Below are 20,198 nucleotides of genomic sequence, written 5' to 3'. Positions count from 1 at the left end.
TGTCCTGTAACTCACTGTACTGCCGTCCTCTCCTCTCCTCCATCTACAGCAGAATGTCCTGTAACTCACATTACTGCCAGTCCTCTCCTCTGCCTCCATCTACAGCAGAATGTCCTGTAACTCACTGTACTGCCGTCCTCTCCTCTGCCTCCATCTACAGCAGAATGTCCTGTAACTCTCTGTACTGCCGTCCTCTCCTCTCCTCCATCTACAGCAGAATGTCCTGTAACTCACATTACTGCCCGTCCTCTCCTCTCCTCCATCTACAGCAGAATGTCCTGTAACTCACATTACTGCCCGTCCTCTCCTCCGCCTCCATCTACAGCAGAATGTCCTGTAACTCACATTACTGCCCGTCCTCTCCTCCATCTACAGCAGAATGTCCTGTAACTCACTGTACTGCCCGTCCTCTCCTCTCCTCCATCTACAGCAGAATGTCCTGTAACTCACATTACTGCTGTCCTCTCCTCTGCCTCCATCTACAGCAGAATGTCCTGTAACTCACTGTACTGCCCGTCCTCTCCTCTCCTCCATCTACAGCAGAATGTCCTGTAACTCACATTACTGCCCGTCCTCTCCTCTGCCTCCATCTACAGCAGAATGTCGTGTAACTCACTGTACTGCCCGTCCTCTCCTCTCCTCCATCTACAGCAGAATGTCCTGTAACTCTCTGTACTGCCGTCCTCTCCTCTGCCTCCATCTACAGCAGAATGTCCTGTAACTCACTGTACTGCCCGTCCTCTCCTCTCCTCCATCTACAGCAGAATGTCCTGTAACTCACATTACTGCTGTTCTCTCCTCTGCCTCCATCTACAGCAGAATGTCCTGTAACTCACTGTACTGCCCGTCCTCTCCTCTCCTCCATCTACAGCAGAATGTCCTGTAACTCACATTACTGCCCGTCCTCTCCTCTGCCTCCATCTACAGCAGAATGTCGTGTAACTCACTGTACTGCCGTCCTCTCCTCTGCCTCCATCTACAGCAGAATGTCGTGTAACTCACTGTACTGCCCGTCCTCTCCTCTCCTCCATCTACAGCAGAATGTCCTGTAACTCACTGTACTGCTGTCCTCTCCTCTGCCTCCATCTACAGCAGAATGTCCTGTAACTCACTGTACTGCCCGTCCTCTCCTCTCCTCCATCTACAGCAGAATGTCCTGTAACTCACTGTACTGCCGTCCTCTCCTCTGCCTCTATCTACAGCAGAATGTCCTGTAACTCACTGTACTGCCCTTCCTCTCCTCTCCTCCATCTACAGCAGAATGTCCTGTAACTCACTGTACTGCCCGTCCTCTCCTCTGCTTCCATCTACAGCAGAATGTCCTGTAACTCACATTACTGCCCGTCCTCTCCTCTGCCTCCATCTACAGCAGAATGTCCTAATCCCAAACTGTTCTTCAACTATATCAATAGTAAAAGAATAAAAACTGAAAATGTAGGCCCCTTAAAAAATAGTGAGGAAAGAATGGTTGTAGATGACGAGGAAAAAGCTAACATATTAAACACCTTCTTCTCCACGGTATTCACGGTGGAAAATGAAATGCTAGGTGAAATCCCAAGAAACAATGAAAACCCTATATTAAGGGTCACCAATCTAACCCAAGAAGAGGTGCGAAACCGGCTAAATAAGATTAAAATAGATAAATCTCCGGGTCCGGATGGCATACACCCACGAGTACTAAGAGAACTAAGTAATGTAATAGATAAACCATTATTTCTTATTTTTAGTGACTCTATAGCGACAGGGTCTGTTCCGCAGGACTGGCGCATAGCAAATGTGGTGCCAATATTCAAAAAGGGCTCTAAAAGTGAACCTGGAAATTATAGGCCAGTAAGTCTAACCTCTATTGTTGGTAAAATATTTGAAGGGTTTCTGAGGGATCTTATTCTGGATTATCTCAATGAGAATAACTGTTTAACTCCATATCAGCATGGGTTTATGAGAAATCGCTCCTGTCAAACCAATCTAATCAGTTTTTATGAAGAGGTAAGCTATAGACTGGACCACGGTGAGTCATTGGACGTGGTATATCTCGATTTTTCCAAAGCGTTTGATACCTTGCCGCACAAGAGGTTGGTACACAAAATGAGAATGCTTGGTCTGGGGGAAAATGTGTGTAAATGGGTTAGTAACTGGCTTAGTGATAGAAAGCAGAGGGTGGTTATAAATGGTATAGTCTCTAACTGGGTCGCTGTGACCAGTGGGGTACCGCAGGGGTCAGTATTGGGACCTGTTCTCTTCAACATATTCATTAATGATCTGGTAGAAGGTTTACACAGTAAAATATCGATATTTGCAGATGATACAAAACTATGTAAAGCAGTTAATACAAGAGAAGATAGTATTCTGCTACAGATGGATCTGGATAAGTTGGAAACTTGGGCTGAAAGGTGGCAGATGAGGTTTAACAATGATAAATGTAAGGTTATACACATGGGAAGAGGGAATCAATATCACCATTACACACTGAACGGGAAACCACTGGGTAAATCTGACAGGGAGAAGGACTTGGGGATCCTAGTTAATGATAAACTTACCTGGAGCAGCCAGTGCCAGGCAGCAGCTGCCAAGGCAAACAGGATCATGGGGTGCATTAAAAGAGGTCTGGATACACATGATGAGAGCATTATACTGCCTCTGTACAAATCCCTAGTTAGACCGCACATGGAGTACTGTGTCCAGTTTTGGGCACCGGTGCTCAGGAAGGATATAATGGAACTAGAGAGAGTACAAAGGAGGGCAACAAAATTAATAAAGGGGATGGGAGAACTACAATACCCAGATAGATTAGCGAAATTAGGATTATTTAGTCTAGAAAAAAGACGACTGAGGGGCGATCTAATAACCATGTATAAGTATATAAGGGGACAATACAAATATCTCGCTGAGGATCTGTTTATACCAAGGAAGGTGACGGGCACAAGGGGGCATTCTTTGCGTCTGGAGGAGAGAAGGTTTTTCCACCAACATAGAAGAGGATTCTTTACTGTTAGGGCAGTGAGAATCTGGAATTGCTTGCCTGAGGAGGTGGTGATGGCGAACGCAGTCGAGGGGTTCAAGAGAGGCCTGGATGTCTTCCTGGAGCAGAACAATATTGTATCATACAATTATTAGGTTCTGTAGAAGGACGTAGATCTGGGTATTTATTATGATGGAATATAGGCTGAACTGGATGGACAAATGTCTTTTTTCGGCCTTACTAACTATGTTACTATGTTACTATGTTACTATGTAACTCACTGTACTGCCCGTCCTCTCCTCTCCTCCATCTACAGCAGAATGTCCTGTAAATCACTGTACTGCCCGTCCTCTCCTCTGCCTCCATCTACAGCAGAATGTCCTGTAACTCTCTGTACTGCCCGTCCTCTCCTCTCCTCCATCTACAGCAGAATGTCCTGTAACTCACTGTACTGCCGTCCTCTCCTCTGCCTCCATCTACTGTAGAATGTCCTGTAACTCACATTACTGCCCGTCCTCTCCTCTCCTCCATCTACAGCAGAATGTCCTGTAACTCACTGTACTGCCGTCCTCTCCTCCATCTACAGCAGAATGTCATGTAACTCACTGTACTGCCCGTCCTCTCCTCCATCTACAGCAGAATGTCCTGTAACTCACTGTACTGCCCGTCCTCTCCTCTGCCTCCATCTACAGCAGAATGTCCTGTAACTCACTGTACTGCCGTCCTCTCCTCTGCCTCCATCTACAGCAGAATGTCCTGTAACTCACTGTACTGCCCATCCTCTCCTCTCCTCCATCTACAGCAGAATGTCCTGTAACTCACATTACTGCCCGTCCTCTCCTCTGCCTCCATCTACAGCAGAATGTCCTGTAACTCACATTACTGCCGTCCTCTCCTCTGCCTCCATCTACAGCAGAATGTCCTGTAACTCACATTACTGCCCGTCCTCTCCTCTGCCTCCATTTACAGCAGAATGTTCTGTAACTCACATTACTGCCCGTCCTCTCCTCTGCCTCTATCTACAGCAGAATGTTCTGTAACTCACTGTACTGCCGTCCTCTCCTCTGCCTCCATCTACAGCAGAATGTCCTGTAACTCACTGTACTGTCCGTCCTCTCCTCCATCTACAGCAGAATTTCCTGTAACTCACATTACTGCCCGTCCTCTCCTCTGCCTCCATCTACAGCAGAATGTCCTGTAACTCTCTGTACTGCCGTCCTCTCCTCTCCTCCATCTACAGCAGAATGTCCTGTAACTCACTGTACTGCCGTCCTCTCCTCTACCTCCATCTACAGCAGAATGTCCTGTAACTCACTGTACTGCCCGTCCTCTCCTCTGCCTTTATCTACAGCAGAATGTCCTGTAACTCACATTACTGCCCGTCCTCTCCTCTCCTCCATCTACAGCAGAATTTCCTGTAACTCACATTACTGCCCGTCCTCTCCTCCATCTACAGCAGAATGTCCTGTAACTCACTGTACTGCCGTCCTCTCCTCTACCTCCATCTACAGCAGAACGTCCTGTAACTCTCTGTACTGCCGTCCTCTCCTCTCCTCCATCTACAGCAGAATGTCCTGTAACTCACTGTACTGCCGTCCTCTCCTCTCCTCCATCTACAGCAGAATGTCCTGTATTCCAAAGACATACTGATAGGGAACCTAGATTGTGAGCCCCAACGGGGACAGCGATGAGAAATGAGTGCAAACTGTAAAGCGCTGCGTAATATGTTAGCGCTATATAAAAATAAAGATTATTATTATTATTATAACTCACTGTACTGCCCGTCCTCTCCTCTGCCTCCATCTACAGCAGAATGTCCTGTAACTCACATTACTGCCCGTCCTCTCCTCTGCCTCCATCTACAGCAGAATGTCCTGTAACTCACATTACTGCCCGTCCTCTCCTCCATCTACAGCAGAATGTCCTGTAACTCTCTGTACTGCCGTTCTCTCCTCTGCCTCCATCTACAGCAGAATGTCCTGTAACTCACTGTACTGCCGTCCTCTCCTCTGCCTCCATCTACAGCAGAATGTCCTGTAACTCACTGTACTGCTGTCCTCTCCTCTGCCTCCATCTACAGAATGTCCTGTAACTCACATTACTGCCGTCCTCTCCTCTGCCTCCATCTACAGCAGAATGTCCTGTAACTCACTGTACTGCCCATCCTCTCCTCTCCTCCTTCTACAGCAGAATGTCCTGTAACTCACATTACTGCCCGTCCTCTCCTCTGCCTCCATCTACAGCAGAATGTCCTGTAACTCACTGTACTGCCCGTCCTCTCCTCTCCTCCATCTACAGCAGAATGTCCTGTAACTCACATTACTGCCCGTCCTCTCCTCTCCTACATCTACAGCAGAATTTCCTGTAACTCACATTACTGCCCGTCCTCTCCTCTCCTCCATCTACAGCAGAATGTCCTGTAACTCACTGTACTGCCGTCCTCTCCTCTGCCTCCATCTACAGCAGAATGTCCTGTAACTCACATTACTGCCCGTCCTATCCTCTCCTCCATCTACAGCAGAACGTCCTGTAACTCACATTACTGCCCGTCCTCTCCTCTGCCTCCATCTACAGCAGAATGTCCTGTAACTCACTGTACTGCCGTCCTCTCCTCTGCCTCCATCTACAGCAGAATGTCCTGTAACTCACATTACTGCCCGTCCTATCCTCTCCTCCATCTACAGCAGAACGTCCTGTAACTCACATTACTGCCCGTCCTCTCCTCTCCTCCATCTACAGCAGAATGTCCTGTAACTCACTGTACTGCCGTCCTCTCCTCTGCCTCCATCTACAGCAGAATGTCCTGTAACTCACTGTACTGCCGTCCTCTCCTCTGCCTCCATCTACAGCAGAATGTCCTGTAACTCACTGTACTGCCGTCCTCTCCTCTGCCTCCATCTACAGCAGAATGTCCTGTAACTCACTGTACTGCCGTCCTCTCCTCTGCCTCCATCTACAGCAGAATGTCCTGTAACTCACATTACTGCCCGTCCTCTCCTCTCCTCCATCTACAGCAGAATGTCCTGTAACTCACTGTACTGCCATCCTCTCCTCTGCCTCCATCTGCAGCAGAATGTCCTGTAACTCACTGTACTGCCGTCCTCTCCTCTGCCTCCATCTACAGCAGAATGTCCTGTAACTCACTGTACTGCCGTCCTCTTCTCTGCCTCCATCTACAGCAGAATATCCTATAACTCACATTACTGCCCGTCCTCTCCTCTACCTCCATCTACAGCAGAACGTCCTGTAACTCACTGTACTGCCCGTCCTCTCCTCTGCCTCCATCTACAGCAGAATGTCCTATAACTCACTGTACTGCCCGTCCTCTCCTCTGCCTCCATCTACAGCAGAACGTCCTGTAACTCACTGTACTGCCGTCCTCTCCTCTACCTCCATCTACAGCAGAATGTCCTGTAACTCACTGTACTGCCCGTCCTCTCCTCTCCTCCATCTACAGCAGAATGTCCTGTAACTCACATTACTGCCCGTCCTCTCCTCTGCCTCCATCTACAGCAGAATGTCCTGTAACTCACTGTACTGCCCGTCCTCTCCTCTCCTCCATCTACAGCAGAATATCCTGTAACTCACATTACTGCCCGTCCTCTCCTCTACCTCCATCTACAGCAGAACGTCCTGTAACTCACTGTACTGCCCGTCCTCTCCTCTCCTCCATCTACAGCAGAATGTCCTGTAACTCACATTACTGCCCGTCCTCTCCTCTGCCTCCATCTACAGCAGAATGTCCTGTAACTCACTGTACTGCCCGTCCTCTCCTCTACCTCCATCTACAGCAGAATGTCCTGTAACTCTCTGTACTGCCCGTCCTCTCCTCTGCCTCCATCTACAGCAGAATGTCCTGTAACTCACTGTACTGCCCGTCCTCTCCTCTGCCTCCATCTACAGCAGAATGTCCTGTAACTCACTGTACTGCCGTCCTCTCCTCTGCCTTCATCTACAGCAGAATGTCCTGTAACTCTCTGTACTGCCCGTCCTCTCCTCTGCCTCCATCTACAGCAGAATGTCCTGTAACTCTCTGTACTGCCCGTCCTCTCCTCTGCCTCCATCTACAGCAGAATGTCCTATAACTCACTGTACTGCCGTCCTCTCCTCTACCTCCATCTACAGCAGAATGTCCTGTAACTCACTGTACTGCCGTCCTCTCCTCTGCCTCCATCTACAGCAGAATGTCCTGTAACTCACATTACTGCCCGTCCTCTCCTCCATCTACAGCAGAATGTCCTGTAACTCACTGTACTGTCGTCCTCTCCTCTGCCTCCATCTACAGCAGAATGTTCTGTAACTCTCTGTACTGCCCGTCCTCTCCTCTGCCTCCATCTACAGCAGAATGTCCTGTAACTCACATTACTGCCCGTCCTCTCCTCTACCTCCATCTACAGCAGAATGTCCTGTAACTCTCTGTACTGCCCGTCCTCTCCTCTGCCTCCATCTACAGCAGAATGTCCTGTAACTCACTGTACTGTCGTCCTCTCCTCTGCCTCCATCTACAGCAGAATGTCCTATAACTCACTGTACTGCCGTCCTCTCCTCTGCCTCCATCTACAGCAGAATGTCCTGTAACTCTCTGTACTGCCGTCCTCTCCTCTGCCTCCATCTACAGCAGAATGTCCTGTAACTCACTGTACTGCCGTCCTCTCCTCTGCCTCCATCTACAGCAGAATGTCCTGTAACTCACATTACTGCCCGTCCTCTCCTCTGCCTTCATCTACAGCAGAATGTCCTGTAACTCACATTACTGCCCGTCCTCTCCTCTGCCTCCATCTACAGCAGAATGTTCTGTAACTCACATTACTGCCCGTCCTCTCCTCTGCCTCCATCTACAGCAGAATGTCCTGTAACTCACATTACTGCCCGTCCTCTCCTCCATCTACAGCAGAATGTCCTGTAACTCACTGTACTGTCGTCCTCTCCTCTGCCTCCATCTACAGCAGAATGTTCTGTAACTCTCTGTACTGCCCGTCCTCTCCTCTGCCTCCATCTACAGCAGAATGTCCTGTAACTCACATTACTGCCCGTCCTCTCCTCTACCTCCATCTACAGCAGAATGTCCTGTAACTCTCTGTACTGCCCGTCCTCTCCTCTGCCTCCATCTACAGCAGAATGTCCTGTAACTCACTGTACTGTCGTCCTCTCCTCTGCCTCCATCTACAGCAGAATGTCCTGTAACTCTCTGTACTGCCGTCCTCTCCTCTGCCTCCATCTACAGCAGAATGTCCTGTAACTCACTGTACTGCCGTCCTCTCCTCTGCCTCTATCTACAGCAGAACGTTCTGTAACTCACATTACTGCCGTCCTCTCCTCTGCCTCCATCTACAGCAGAATGTTCTGTAACTCACATTACTGCCGTCCTCTCCTCTGCCTCCATCTACAGCAGAATGTCCTGTAACTCACTGTACTGCCGTCCTCTCCTCTGCCTCCATCTACAGCAGAATGTTCTGTAACTCACATTACTGCCCGTCCTCTCCTCTGCCTTCATCTACAGCAGAATGTCCTGTAACTCACATTACTGCCCGTCCTCTCCTCTACCTCCATCTACAGCAGAATGTCCTGTAACTCACATTACTGCCCGTCCTCTCCTCTACCTCCATCTACAGCGGCACGTCCTGTAACTCACTGTACTGCCGTCTTCTCATCTACCTCCATCTACAGCAGAACGTCCTGTAACTCACATTACTGCCCGTCCTCTCCTCTACCTTCATCTACAGCAGCACATCCTGTAACTCACTATACTGCCCGTCCTCTCCTCTGCCTCCATCTACAGCAGAATGTCCTGTAACTCACATTACTGCCTGTCCTCTCCTCTGTTTCCATCTACAGCAGCACGTCCTGTAACTCGCTTTACTGCCCGTCCTCCCCTCTGCCTCCATCTACAGCAGAATGTCCTGCAACTCGCTTTACTGCCCGTCCTCTCCTCTGCCTCCATCTACAGCAGCACATCCTGTAACTCACTGTACTGCACTCCTTGATTAGGAGTCTGGTCATATCCGCTACAATGCAGTGAACTATAAAATTAAAATTCCCTCCGTCTTTCAGAATAGAGAGGATTTTTAATGAAAAGTAAATTGCAAAGATGCCTTTGCATACATTTTTACCCATTTAAGAAGATGAGAAAACCCAGTTAAGGGTTAATGTCCCTTCTCTGTTAAACTACATACTAGGATGGGAGGTGGGCTTCCTATTTGGGGAAGAAGTTAGTTTGGACACGGTGGACAAAGCATTATGGGAAAGAAGGGGAATGGTGAAAAAGAGGAGCGCTGGCAGAATTCTGCGCTGTGGACTCATTCTACAAACTGCAGAGGACTCCATGAAGACGACGCAGATAAAAATGGTCAGAGAGAAGTAACTTCTGAAAAGACTTACGAGAGTTTCTCAATTTTAGCCTCGAACTCCTGAATTGTCTTCTGCTGTTGGCTTATATTGTCCACAATTGATTTCTACAAAATTAAAAATCAGTGACAAATGTAGACATTGGGCGACAGCAGCAGAAGTGTCAGCCTGTAGTGGTCCTTACTCACGTAGTTTAAGCAGAAGGTTGTGTAGACCACTTTACGAGTTTCCCTGAAATGGAAGAAGTTTACAATTCCACTCAGCAAGTGGACGGTCCTCTTCCCTTCTAAACCAAGGACGAAAGTCTACAAGTCAGTAGAAAGCTCTGCAGGCTGCGATCTATGGAACACTAGAACTGATGGTACTTACTTGGATTTAGGACATCAGATGGGTGAAAGTCATATATGAGGCACAGCGGCAAGAAGCGGTCCCTATATTATACCGACAGAACAGAATCAGTTACCAGCGTATAATAAAGAGGATTAGAGACAGATACGGAAGTAAAACCGATAACTGGATCTTTTAATGCAGAGTTCCCAATACAATTATGCTTTTCTGGGAAGCACAAGTTGTCCAAAGGAGCATATCACCAAGGGATTTGACGAGCGAGGCCCACAGCATGCAGCAGCACCAGTGAGAGGGTACGGCGCAGCAGGAGCACCACAGAGGGAAGGGCGCAGCATAGCATTACAGCAGGAGCACCACCAGGGAAAAGGAGCGCATAGTGCAAACAGCAGCACCACCTGGTGAAGGCACAGTGCATGCCACAGAACCACCAGGGATATAGATACAGTGCATTCAGCAGCACTAGGGAAAAGAGGGCAAGCAGCACCAGGGAGAGGGTGCGGCGCAGCACGAGCACCGCTGAGGGAAGGGCGCAGCATAACGTTGCAGCAGGAGCACCACCAGGGGGGAAGGAGCGTATAGTGCACACAGCAGCACCACCTGGTGAAGGCACAGCGCACGCCACAGAACCACCAGGGATAGAGAGACATAGTGCATGCAGCAGCACTAAGGGGTTGAGCGCATGCAGCAGCACCAGGGATAGAGAGCGGGAGAGCGCACGCAGCAGCACCAGGGATAGAGAGCGGTAGAACGCACGCAGCAGCACCAGGGATAGAGAGCGGGAGAGCGCACGCAGCTCACCAGGGATAGAGAGCGGTAGAACGCACGCAGCAGCACCAGGGATAGAGAGCGGTAGAACGCACGCAGCAGCACCAGGGATAGAGAGCGGTAGAACGCATGCAGCAGCACCAGGGATAGAGAGCGGTAGAACGCATGCAGCAGCACCAGGGATAGAGAGCGGTAGAACGCATGCAGCAGCACCAGGGATAGAGAGCGGTAGAACGCATGCAGCAGCACCAGGGATAGAGAGCGGTAGAACGCATGCAGCAGCACCAGGGATAGAGAGCGGTAGAACGCATGCAGCAGCACCAGGGATAGAGAGCGGTAGAACGCATGCAGCAGCACCAGGGATAGAGAGCGGTAGAACGCATGCAGCAGCACCAGGGATAGAGAGCGGTAGAACGCATGCAGCAGCACCAGGGATAGAGAGCGGTAGAACGCATGCAGCAGCACCAGGGATAGAGAGCGGTAGAACCCATGCAGCAGCACCAGGGATAGAGAGCGGTAGAACGCATGCAGCAGCACCAGGGATAGAGAGCGGTAGAACACATGCAGCAGCACCAGGGATAGAGAGCGGGAGAGCGCACGCAACAGCACCAGGGAGAGAGCGGGAGAGCGCATGCAGCAGCACCAGGGATAGAGAGCAGTAGAGCATACGCAGCAGCAACAGACAGAGTGTACACAGCAGAAACAGAAAGAGCGGGAGAGTGCACGCAGAAACACCAGAGAGAGAGCGGTAGAACGCATGCAGCAGCACCAGGGATAGAGCGCGGTAGAGCATAAGCAGCAACAGACAGTGTACACAGCAGCAACAGATAGAGCGGGAGAGCGCACGCAGCAGCACCAGGGAAAGAGGGCAGTAGAGCGTACACAGCAGCAGAGATAGAGAGCGCACGCAGCAGCACCAAGGATATAGAGCGGGAGAACGCACGCAGCAGCACCAAGGAGAGAGAGCGGTAGAACGCACGCAGCAGCACCAGGGAGAGAGAGTGGTAGAATGCACGCAGCAGCACCAGGGATAGAGAGCGGTAGAGCACACACAGCAGCACCAGGGATAGAGAGCGGTAGAGCACACACACAGCAGCAACAGAGAGCAGTAGAGCGCACACAGCAGCAACAGAGAGCAGTAGAGCGCACACAGCAGCAACAGAGAGCAGTAGAGCGCACACAGCAGCAACAGAGAGCAGTAGAGCGCACACAGCAGCAACAGAGAGCAGTAGAGCGCACACAGCAGCAACAGAGAGCAGTAGAGCGCACACAGCAGCAACAGAGAGCAGTAGAGCGCACACAGCAGCAACAGAGAGCAGTAGAGCGCACACAGCAGCAACAGAGAGAGCAGTAGAGCGCACACAGCAGCACCAGGGATAGAGAGCGGTAGAGCACACACAGCAGCACCAGAGATAGAGAGCAGCACTAAGTAGACAGAGGTCCAGCACATTGAGCAAAAAGCAACACCGCATACGCAGCAGTGCCACAGGTAGCAAGCAGCATAGCAAATGGATACTAGACACTTAGGCTACGTTCACATTTGCGTTGTGCGCCGCTGCGTCGGCGACGCGCAACGCAAATAAAAACGCACCAAAACGCACGCAAAAACGCGTTTTGCGACGCATGCGTCGTTTTTTGCCGAAATTTCGACGCAAAAAAATGCAACTTGTTGCATTTTCTATGCCCGACGCTTGCGGCAAAAAAGTCATGCATCGCACAATGCAGCACAACGCATGTCCATGCGTCCCCCATGTTAAATATAGGGGCGCATGACGCATGCGTCGCCGCTGCGTTTCCCGACGCTGCGTCGGGAAACGCTAATGTGAACGTAGCCTTAATGAGCATATGAGATTCACAATCACCACTTACACTAATTGATTGGAAGATCCAGTAAAGAGTCATTGCCATTTCACTGGTAAAGTACCTGTGAATTAGCCATCACACTGAGGGCAAATCGAGCCATTCAAATCTACCACAGATCAGTGCCACCCGTGATAATGGTGGGCTATCATGGGCTTGGAAAAACATTTTAATGTTGGAAATCTCACTGCGTCCTACTACAATAATCCTATGTATAAAGGTATACATACATGAGCTTCACAATACATGCCACAGGGGCGAAGCCTTCCATCAGATGAGGGTACTGGATGTCTAAACCCACCGGCACCTGGAATATATTAAATGAATTATGGAAATAAAAAAAATGACTTATTACTGTGATGTAAGCGAATAATGAACCATCAGCAGATCAGACCCGGCTCTAGTTGTATCAGTAAGACTGTGATCACACCAGAAGTGCTGGGCCTGGGCACACGACATCTCCTACAAGGTTTTCTAAAGGACAAGTTGACGTTTTTTCATCTTTTTGGCCATTTTCTGAGGGTCTTGGGGCATTTTTTTCTCTATTCAACAATGGAGACACTGCTAGAGGTTTCTGAAGTGAAAATGCTCAAAAAGATGCCCAGGTGTCTTCTGAACCTTCTCATGGACTTGTATTGTAAAGTAAAAAAGAGCGTCTTAGAAGAACACACCTGAAGAATGGAGCGGTCTTTTCTTTTAACCACTTCAAGCTACAAAAGATGCCAAGTGGTTAAAAGACGTTCAAAAGCCTGAACATATGAACAGAAAGCGGTTTTTCCATAGAACTGCATGTTCTTTATTTTGAGAGTTTCCTGGGCGCTTTTTCAGGAGGTCTCAGAACTGAATCAACATGTTGATGAAGTCAATTATGAGGATTTTGACAAAACTTTGCTACCTATATTTTTTTTTTTTTGCGAGACAATTGTTCCCTTTAAGTCTTCAGTGAGCAAACGGCCAAAGGAATTCCATAGAGACGTACCATATAAAACTGCTCTATGCCAACATTGTAGACTTTCTGCAGCACCCTCATGAAGAGCTTCTGGTTCCATTCTGGCTGTAAATGGAGACACAACATTAGTGAGATCACGGATGAAGAACAGCACGCGTATACTGCCCAGAACAGTGAGACAGTGAGGAGCGATCGTGCTTGGAGAAGGGGTTATCCGCCATGCTCGAGGGCTAATAGAGCACATTCAGCGTGCTCGAATACTATGTTCAAATCACCACCGCTCCATGTCTCATTTCCCCCACAAAACCAGAGTAGTAATAAGTACAAGTCCAAATACAGAAGTAACCACTACTTTACCTTGGGGTTAGGGTAAAGGTCACTTTTGGTAAAATTTTTAGCTTCGGCTCCGGTCAGAATATTCTGGCGGAAAAAATTTACCAAGTCCATTACAGGAAATTGAGGAAACGTGAGTTTATCCATAACTGCAGCCAAGTGTGAGCAGAAGATGTCACAGATAAAACAAAAATAAGACACAGATGTCTGAAGAGGAAAAGAAATATATATTAACTACACATACACTATGCTTTTTCAGAATATTGGACACATAGGTTGGACATATAGAGATAGAGCTTGCCTGCACCTTTATTGCCCCTGCAGCTCTGAGGTCCTAGGTCTGGATCCAACCACACAACATCTGTGCTGCGGTGTTGATGGAAGTGTGGTGAGGACACTACATTAGAAGGATGGTCCAGGACAGGTCACTGATCGCCGAGGGATCGACACCTGACTCCACTAGATTAGCTTTATTTCTGCGGCCAGATGTGTGCAGCAGAATGTGACCTGACATTCATCATGTTGAAAAACGGCTTGTGGGACACTTTGGAGAAATGGCTACTGGCTCCAAGGACAAATCAATGTGATGCTGAGCAGTTAGTGTACCTGGAATGTAGGTGAGGAGTCTGGCTACCGAACATTATGCCACCTCACACCATAATCCCAGGAGTAAGATTTGTGTGATGTTCCCTCATGAAGATGTTACATTGACTTCACGCCACTGCTCTCGATGACTATCACAGCGCAAAGAAAGACAGCAATGGAGGCTGGACTGGACATCTATCCTCTTCAGTGAGGAGTCCTGTCTCTGTCTTACATGCAATGTCAGCCAGAGATTGGTCTGGAAACCATGTGGGCAACGCCATGATGAGGCCTTCATGAGGGAACTGGTCCTACTCCTGGGATAATGGTATGGGGGGCATAATATATACAGTAGCCAGAACCCTCTGGTCTCCAGTCCAGGTACACTAACAGCTCGGGCTGAGGGCTCATGCAGATGATTGCGCTTTCGGTCCGAGTATAGTTTGACAAAACATTGGGTTACACGTGGACAAATATTATTCTACGGGGTGTGCACATTATCGGACCGATTTGCTCAGATGAGTCATCCAAGTCTTACATTGATATAGTCGTGGAACATACTTTTCACCAATGTGTTTCAAGAGCCGTTGTTCAACACACCAGGCAGCATGTAGCTTGTACAACTGTGAGCAGCCAGTGTGGCCTAAATGTACCATGGCCTGCAGCGTCTCAGCATAGATCTTCCATTGACAACATCTAGGACAACATTATTGGCAACTGCAGAAGGAGCTGCCAGCAGCAGATGATGATTTGCCCAAGTGCATTCAGCATGGTAGAACTTTCCTCAGACATTAATAACCTCATTGATATTAGTCAAAGATGTAAGAGCGGAGATTTCAGCACATGGCACTCAGAGTTAAAGTGAACCTGTCAGCAGGATTTTGCTCAGTAACCTACAGAAACTGTCAGGTTGGCGCCGTTATACTGATTAAAATGATACCGGAGGTGATGAAATCAGTCTTGTGGTTCTTGTGTAATCAGTATTAGAAATTTTCAGTTAATGAGATGCTCATGCTCCGGGGCAGGACTGTAGGCAGAGTCTTATATTTCTGCTCTAAGCCAGAGAAACCAAGGAAAGACTCTGCCCACAGTAGAAAACTTCTAACACTGATTACACAAGAACCTCAAGACAAATTTCTTCACCCCAGGTATCATTGTAATCAGTATAACAGCACCAACCTGACTGTGTGTAGGTTACTGTAGAAAAAAAGATATGTTCAGCTCACCCTTTAGGGCTCATACTCACTTGCGTGAAATACGGCCGAGTCTCGCATGGTAACACCCGGCTCAGCCGCCGGCACTTGGGAGCGGAGCGTGCAGCTCCATGTATTGCTATGCGACCGCACGCTCCGCTCTGGAGTGCTGGCGGCAGAGCCGGGTTTTAACATGCGATACTCGGCCGTATTTCACGCAAGTGAGTATGAGCCCTTAGATGAATTTCCTTATGAGTCCAGGAAATCTTGAGCATGGATTCGAGTCTCTGCCAGACGCCTAGAGATGCACATGTGAAAAAAAGGGAATCCAGCTCCAAGAGATAAAATCACTTAACTTTAATAGTATTCATTTAAAATAGAAATAGGCTGTAAGACTGGATTCCCACATGTGTAGGTTACTGCGCACAATCCTGCTGACCGGTTCCCTTTAATACAGCAAGAGGTTTTGAAACTGTTGTGTCCATCCTTTCATCATTTGTAGATCAGTACATGTCTCCATCCTGTGATTTCCAGCATTCCACAAATTTTCCTTCTTGACAATCTCAATGTTAGGGAGGATACAATGCTAGCCAGAAAACTAATACTTGTAGCCAAAATCTCAGAACTACAGCAGACCCCACTTTTTGACATATGTACCACAAGAAATAAAAGACTGAAGCCGATCATTATGGGGCACAGGGTGCGGCCCCTCTAGGATCAGCTGATTAGGGGGTACAGGGTCCGTCCCTGAGAATCAGCCGATCATTAGGGGGTACAGGGTCCATCCCCGGGAATCAGCCCATCATTAGGGGGTACAGGGTCCGTCCCTGAGAATCAGCCCATCATTAGGGGGTACAGGGTCCATCCCTGGGAATCAGCCCATCATTAGGGGGTACAGGGTCCGTCCCTGAGAATCAGCCGATCATTAGGGGGTACAGGGTCCATCCCTGGGAATCAGCCCATCATTAGGGGGTACAGGGTCCGTCCCCGAGAATCAGCCCATCATTAGGGGGTACAGGGTCCGTCCCCGAGAATCAGCCGATCATTAGGGGGTACAGGGTCCGTCCCCAGGAATCAGCCCATCATTAGGGGGCACAGGGTCCGTCCCCGGGAATCAGCCCATCATTAGGGGGTGCAGGGTCCGTCCCCGGGAATCAGCCGATCATTAGGGGGTGCAGGGTCCGTCCCCGGGAATCAGCCGATCATTAGGGGGTACAGGGTCCGTCCCTGGGAATCAGCCCATCATTAGGGGGTACAGGGTCCGTCCCTGGGAATCAGCCCATCATTAGGGGGCACAGGGTCCGTCCCCGGGAATCAGCCGATCATTAGGGGGTGCAGGGTCCGTCCCCGGGAATCAGCCCATCATTAGGGGGTACAGGGTCCGTCCCTGGGAATCAGCCCATCATTAGGGGGTACAGGGTCCGTCCCTGGGAATCAGCCCATCATTAGGGGGTACAGGGTCCGTCCCTGGGAATCAGCCCATCATTAGGGGGTACAGGGTCCGTCCCCGGGAATCAGCCCATCATTAGGGGGTACAGGGTCCGTCCCTGGGAATCAGCCCATTATTAGGGGGCACAGGGTCCGTCCCCGGGAATCAGCCCATCATTAGGGGGTACAGGGTCCGTCCCTGGGAATCAGCCCATCATTAGGGGGTACAGGGTCCGTCCCTGGGAATCAGCCCACCATTAGGGGGTACAGGGTCCGTCCCCGGGAATCAGCCCATCATTAGGGGGTACAGGGTCCGTCCCCGGGAATCAGCCGATCATTAGGGGGTACAGGGTCCGTCCCCGGGAATCAGCCCATCATTAGGGGGTACAGGGTCCGTCCCCGGGAATCAGCCCATCATTAGGGGGTACAGGGTCCGTCCCCGGGAATCAGCCCATCATTAGGGGGTACAGGGTCCGTCCCCGGGAATCAGCCCATCATTAGGGGGTACAGGGTCCGTCCCCGGGAATCAGCCCATCATTAGGGGGTACAGGGTCCGTCCCCGGGAATCAGCCCATCATTAGGGGGTACAGGGTCCGTCCCCGGGAATCAGCCCATCATTAGGGGGTACAGGGTCCGTCCCCGGGAATCAGCCCATCATTAGGGGGTACAGGGTCCGTCCCTGGGAATCAGCCCATCATTAGGGGGTGCAGGGTCCGTCCCCGGGAATCAGCCCATTATTAGGGGGTACAGGGTCCGTCCCCGGGAATCAGCCCATTATTAGGGGGTACAGGGTCCGTCCCCGGGAATCAGCCCATCATTAGGGGGTACAGGGTCCGTCCCCGGGAATCAGCCCATCATTAGGGGGCACAGGGTCCGTCCCCGGGAATCAGCTGATGAGCAGCACTGTGCATTAGCGGACAGCCCCCATGACAGTCGCACAATGTTTGCAGTTTGCACCGGTTCCCGCTGCAGTCAGATGTACATACAGGGACTGCAGAGCTCGGTAGCAGCCAGTACACCGGGCCCCGGACTTCCAGCAGTCACAGTCACAGCCCAGGCACCGGTGCTCGCTGTCCCGCCCTCCCGTGATTTCTCCCTGGTCGCCGCACTCACATCACACTGCGGCCACTGTTCTCCGCCTCTCGTACAGTCGTTTATTTACCGGGTACTTTTCAAATGAAGCCCAACCCATCAGCCGTGACGTCATCAGCCGGCGCCTGGAACGCACGGTCCACGCTCACACTTAGTGACATAATCATCAATTTAATGAGTTATTCCCTTAACAAAGATGGCCGCTTCCGGTTCATTGTCGTCAGTTCCTTAGAAAACATTTGGCTGGAAATGATCGAGAAATTGCATTATCCACAATGGCCACACGATGGCGGTGTAGAAATGAGGGTGGTGCCTCGTCTGAGGTGTGTCTCCCCAGCCTGTCAGCAGCATATATAAGCCGTAGTGTGAGGGACTGAGCTGCGGCATTACCTGCTGGCTGTGGCTCTTGGAGACCGCAGGGCTTCCATATGCATGTAATACTTACCAGTGTACACAGAATGCTCCCCAGTATACAGGACATTAGAGCCGCTACTCTGCAGTGTGTACGGGTCATGGAGAAAGTATTATACTCTGTAAACTTTTCCACATTTTTATCACATTACACCCACAAACTTAAAGGGATCCTGCCAGCAGGATTGTGCACAGTAACCTACACACAGTGTCAGGTCGGCGCCGTTATACTGATAACCCATTAACGATCGCCAATACACCTTATAACGGCAGCAGTGCTTATTCCTCAGCGAGGAGCATTTTAACGGCACTGAGAAGGGTATAGCGATTCGGGTTAAATTTTACCGTCCCCAGTGTTGCGATCACCGTCATTCACGGAATAACGGTGACGGCAAAAAAAAGTCAGATTTCCCATTTATTTCTTCTCTGATATGATCTAGCATACCAGAGGAGAGAGAAATAGGGTCTCTGAGCTCCCCAGTACCTTTGGCACCTTAGTCATCCCCTGGTTCCTCCGGCTTTGTCCCCCGACCCTCGGCATCTTCTTCCTGGAAGAAAATGGCAGGCGTATGCAGTGGCTGGCTGGCAAATTTTAGCCTGGGGGCAAGCACACAGCAGTGGTCCAGGAGTAGCAGCCCATCTTTAAAGGGGTTGTCGGAACTTATGCTACATGTCTACAGTCACTATCACGGCTGCCACTAGAAATTTCGGGGCCCCATACTGGCAAAATTTTCGGGGCCCCCTTGAGACTCCGCCCAGGCTCCACCCCTCGAACTGTCCACAATCCCACCGTTCTCTTTTGGAAAATCTCCACTTCTCACCTTTCACACATTGACAGTTCCCATCACCAGATCACACATATAGCCGGCAGCTTTTGTTTTGGCCAAAAGATTTTTTTAAGCCGCCACCATAACAAGGTAGACACTTTTGGCCGGGCCCTACTCTACTGTAACCTACTAAATATTTGTTAAAATATGCAATACAATTTAGGTATATTTTTATTTATTTTTCAATTTTTAAAATGACCTATAATACCACATACAAGGAACAAATACCACAGCACTATGACCAGATGACATATTACCACCACATAGTGACTGAATACTACAATACTGATCAGTAATAAAAAAAAAAAACCACAATACTATCACCATCAGTGCCATTATACACAGGAGATCTGTAATTAGTAAGCAGTGTCTGTGTACAGGTAATACAGTGATCACCGGTTACATTACACACAGGAGCTCTGTATATAATGTATAGGTAATACAGTGATCACTGGTGACATTGTACACAGGACCTCTGTATATAGTATACAGTGTATAATGTCAGTGTATAGGTAACACTGACTCACCAGTGACGTCTCTAGGTGAAGTCCTTCATCTTTCATCCAGCACAGACCGCCATCACTTCATCCAACCAGGACTCGTCTCTGCAGGAAATAACACAGTTATCTCGAGTTCCGCTTGTAGAACACATTACTTAATTTTCCCAGCCTCTACATTACACCACATGAAGAAGGCAACATAGTATCACTCTACACAGTAACAGGAGCGCCCCCCCATTTAAAACAGTATACTCAAAAAATAAAATAAATACATCACTGTAGTAATAATATCCCTTAATTAGCCCCTATGGTAATATTCGCCATCCTAGCCCATGTGTGTCTCATTCCAGGCTCCAGCCATATGTTCTCCCATCCTGCCCTCATAAGTATCCATTCTGCCCCATATGATCTCCCCATCCTGCCCCATCTGTCTCCATCGTATCCATCCTGCCCCATCTGTCTCCAATCTTGCCCCATCTGTCTCCATTCTGCCCCATCTGTTTCCAATCCTGCCCCATCTGTGTCCAGCACTCTGCCCCATCTGTGTCCAGCACTCTGACCCATCTGTGTCCAGCACTCTGCCCCATCTGTGTCCAGCACTCTGCC

The 20,198-nt window shown here is 49.5% G+C and overlaps 1 protein-coding gene across 2 annotated transcripts in view; it reads right to left on the bottom strand.

Annotated features, from left to right (window-relative positions):
* The window catches only part of NUF2 (NUF2 component of NDC80 kinetochore complex), a 104,922-nt gene that overhangs the window by 16,223 nt on the left and 68,501 nt on the right, over nt 1-20,198 (bottom strand). The window contains exons 1-7 of one of the 2 annotated variants that reach the window (XM_069737447.1): nt 17,876-17,980; nt 13,584-13,766; nt 13,257-13,331; nt 12,508-12,584; nt 9,674-9,735; nt 9,493-9,590; nt 9,338-9,411 (exon numbers count right to left, since the gene is read on the bottom strand). In XM_069737447.1, coding sequence (XP_069593548.1) covers nt 9,338-9,411; nt 9,493-9,590; nt 9,674-9,735; nt 12,508-12,584; nt 13,257-13,331; nt 13,584-13,706 — 509 coding nt within the window. In that variant the 5' untranslated portion in view covers nt 13,707-13,766; nt 17,876-17,980. Of the gene's footprint in view, nt 1-9,337; nt 9,412-9,492; nt 9,591-9,673; nt 9,736-12,507; nt 12,585-13,256; nt 13,332-13,583; nt 13,767-17,875; nt 17,981-20,198 lie in introns of those variants that run through there. The other variant, XM_069737446.1, reaches the window with a different exon arrangement.

This window comes from Ranitomeya imitator, chromosome 8 (assembly GCF_032444005.1).
Source record: "Ranitomeya imitator isolate aRanImi1 chromosome 8, aRanImi1.pri, whole genome shotgun sequence".
NCBI classification, from domain to species: domain Eukaryota; kingdom Metazoa; phylum Chordata; class Amphibia; order Anura; family Dendrobatidae; genus Ranitomeya; species Ranitomeya imitator.
Note: the sequence above shows the minus strand (reverse complement) of the source record. Positions and strands in the feature narration are given on the sequence as shown.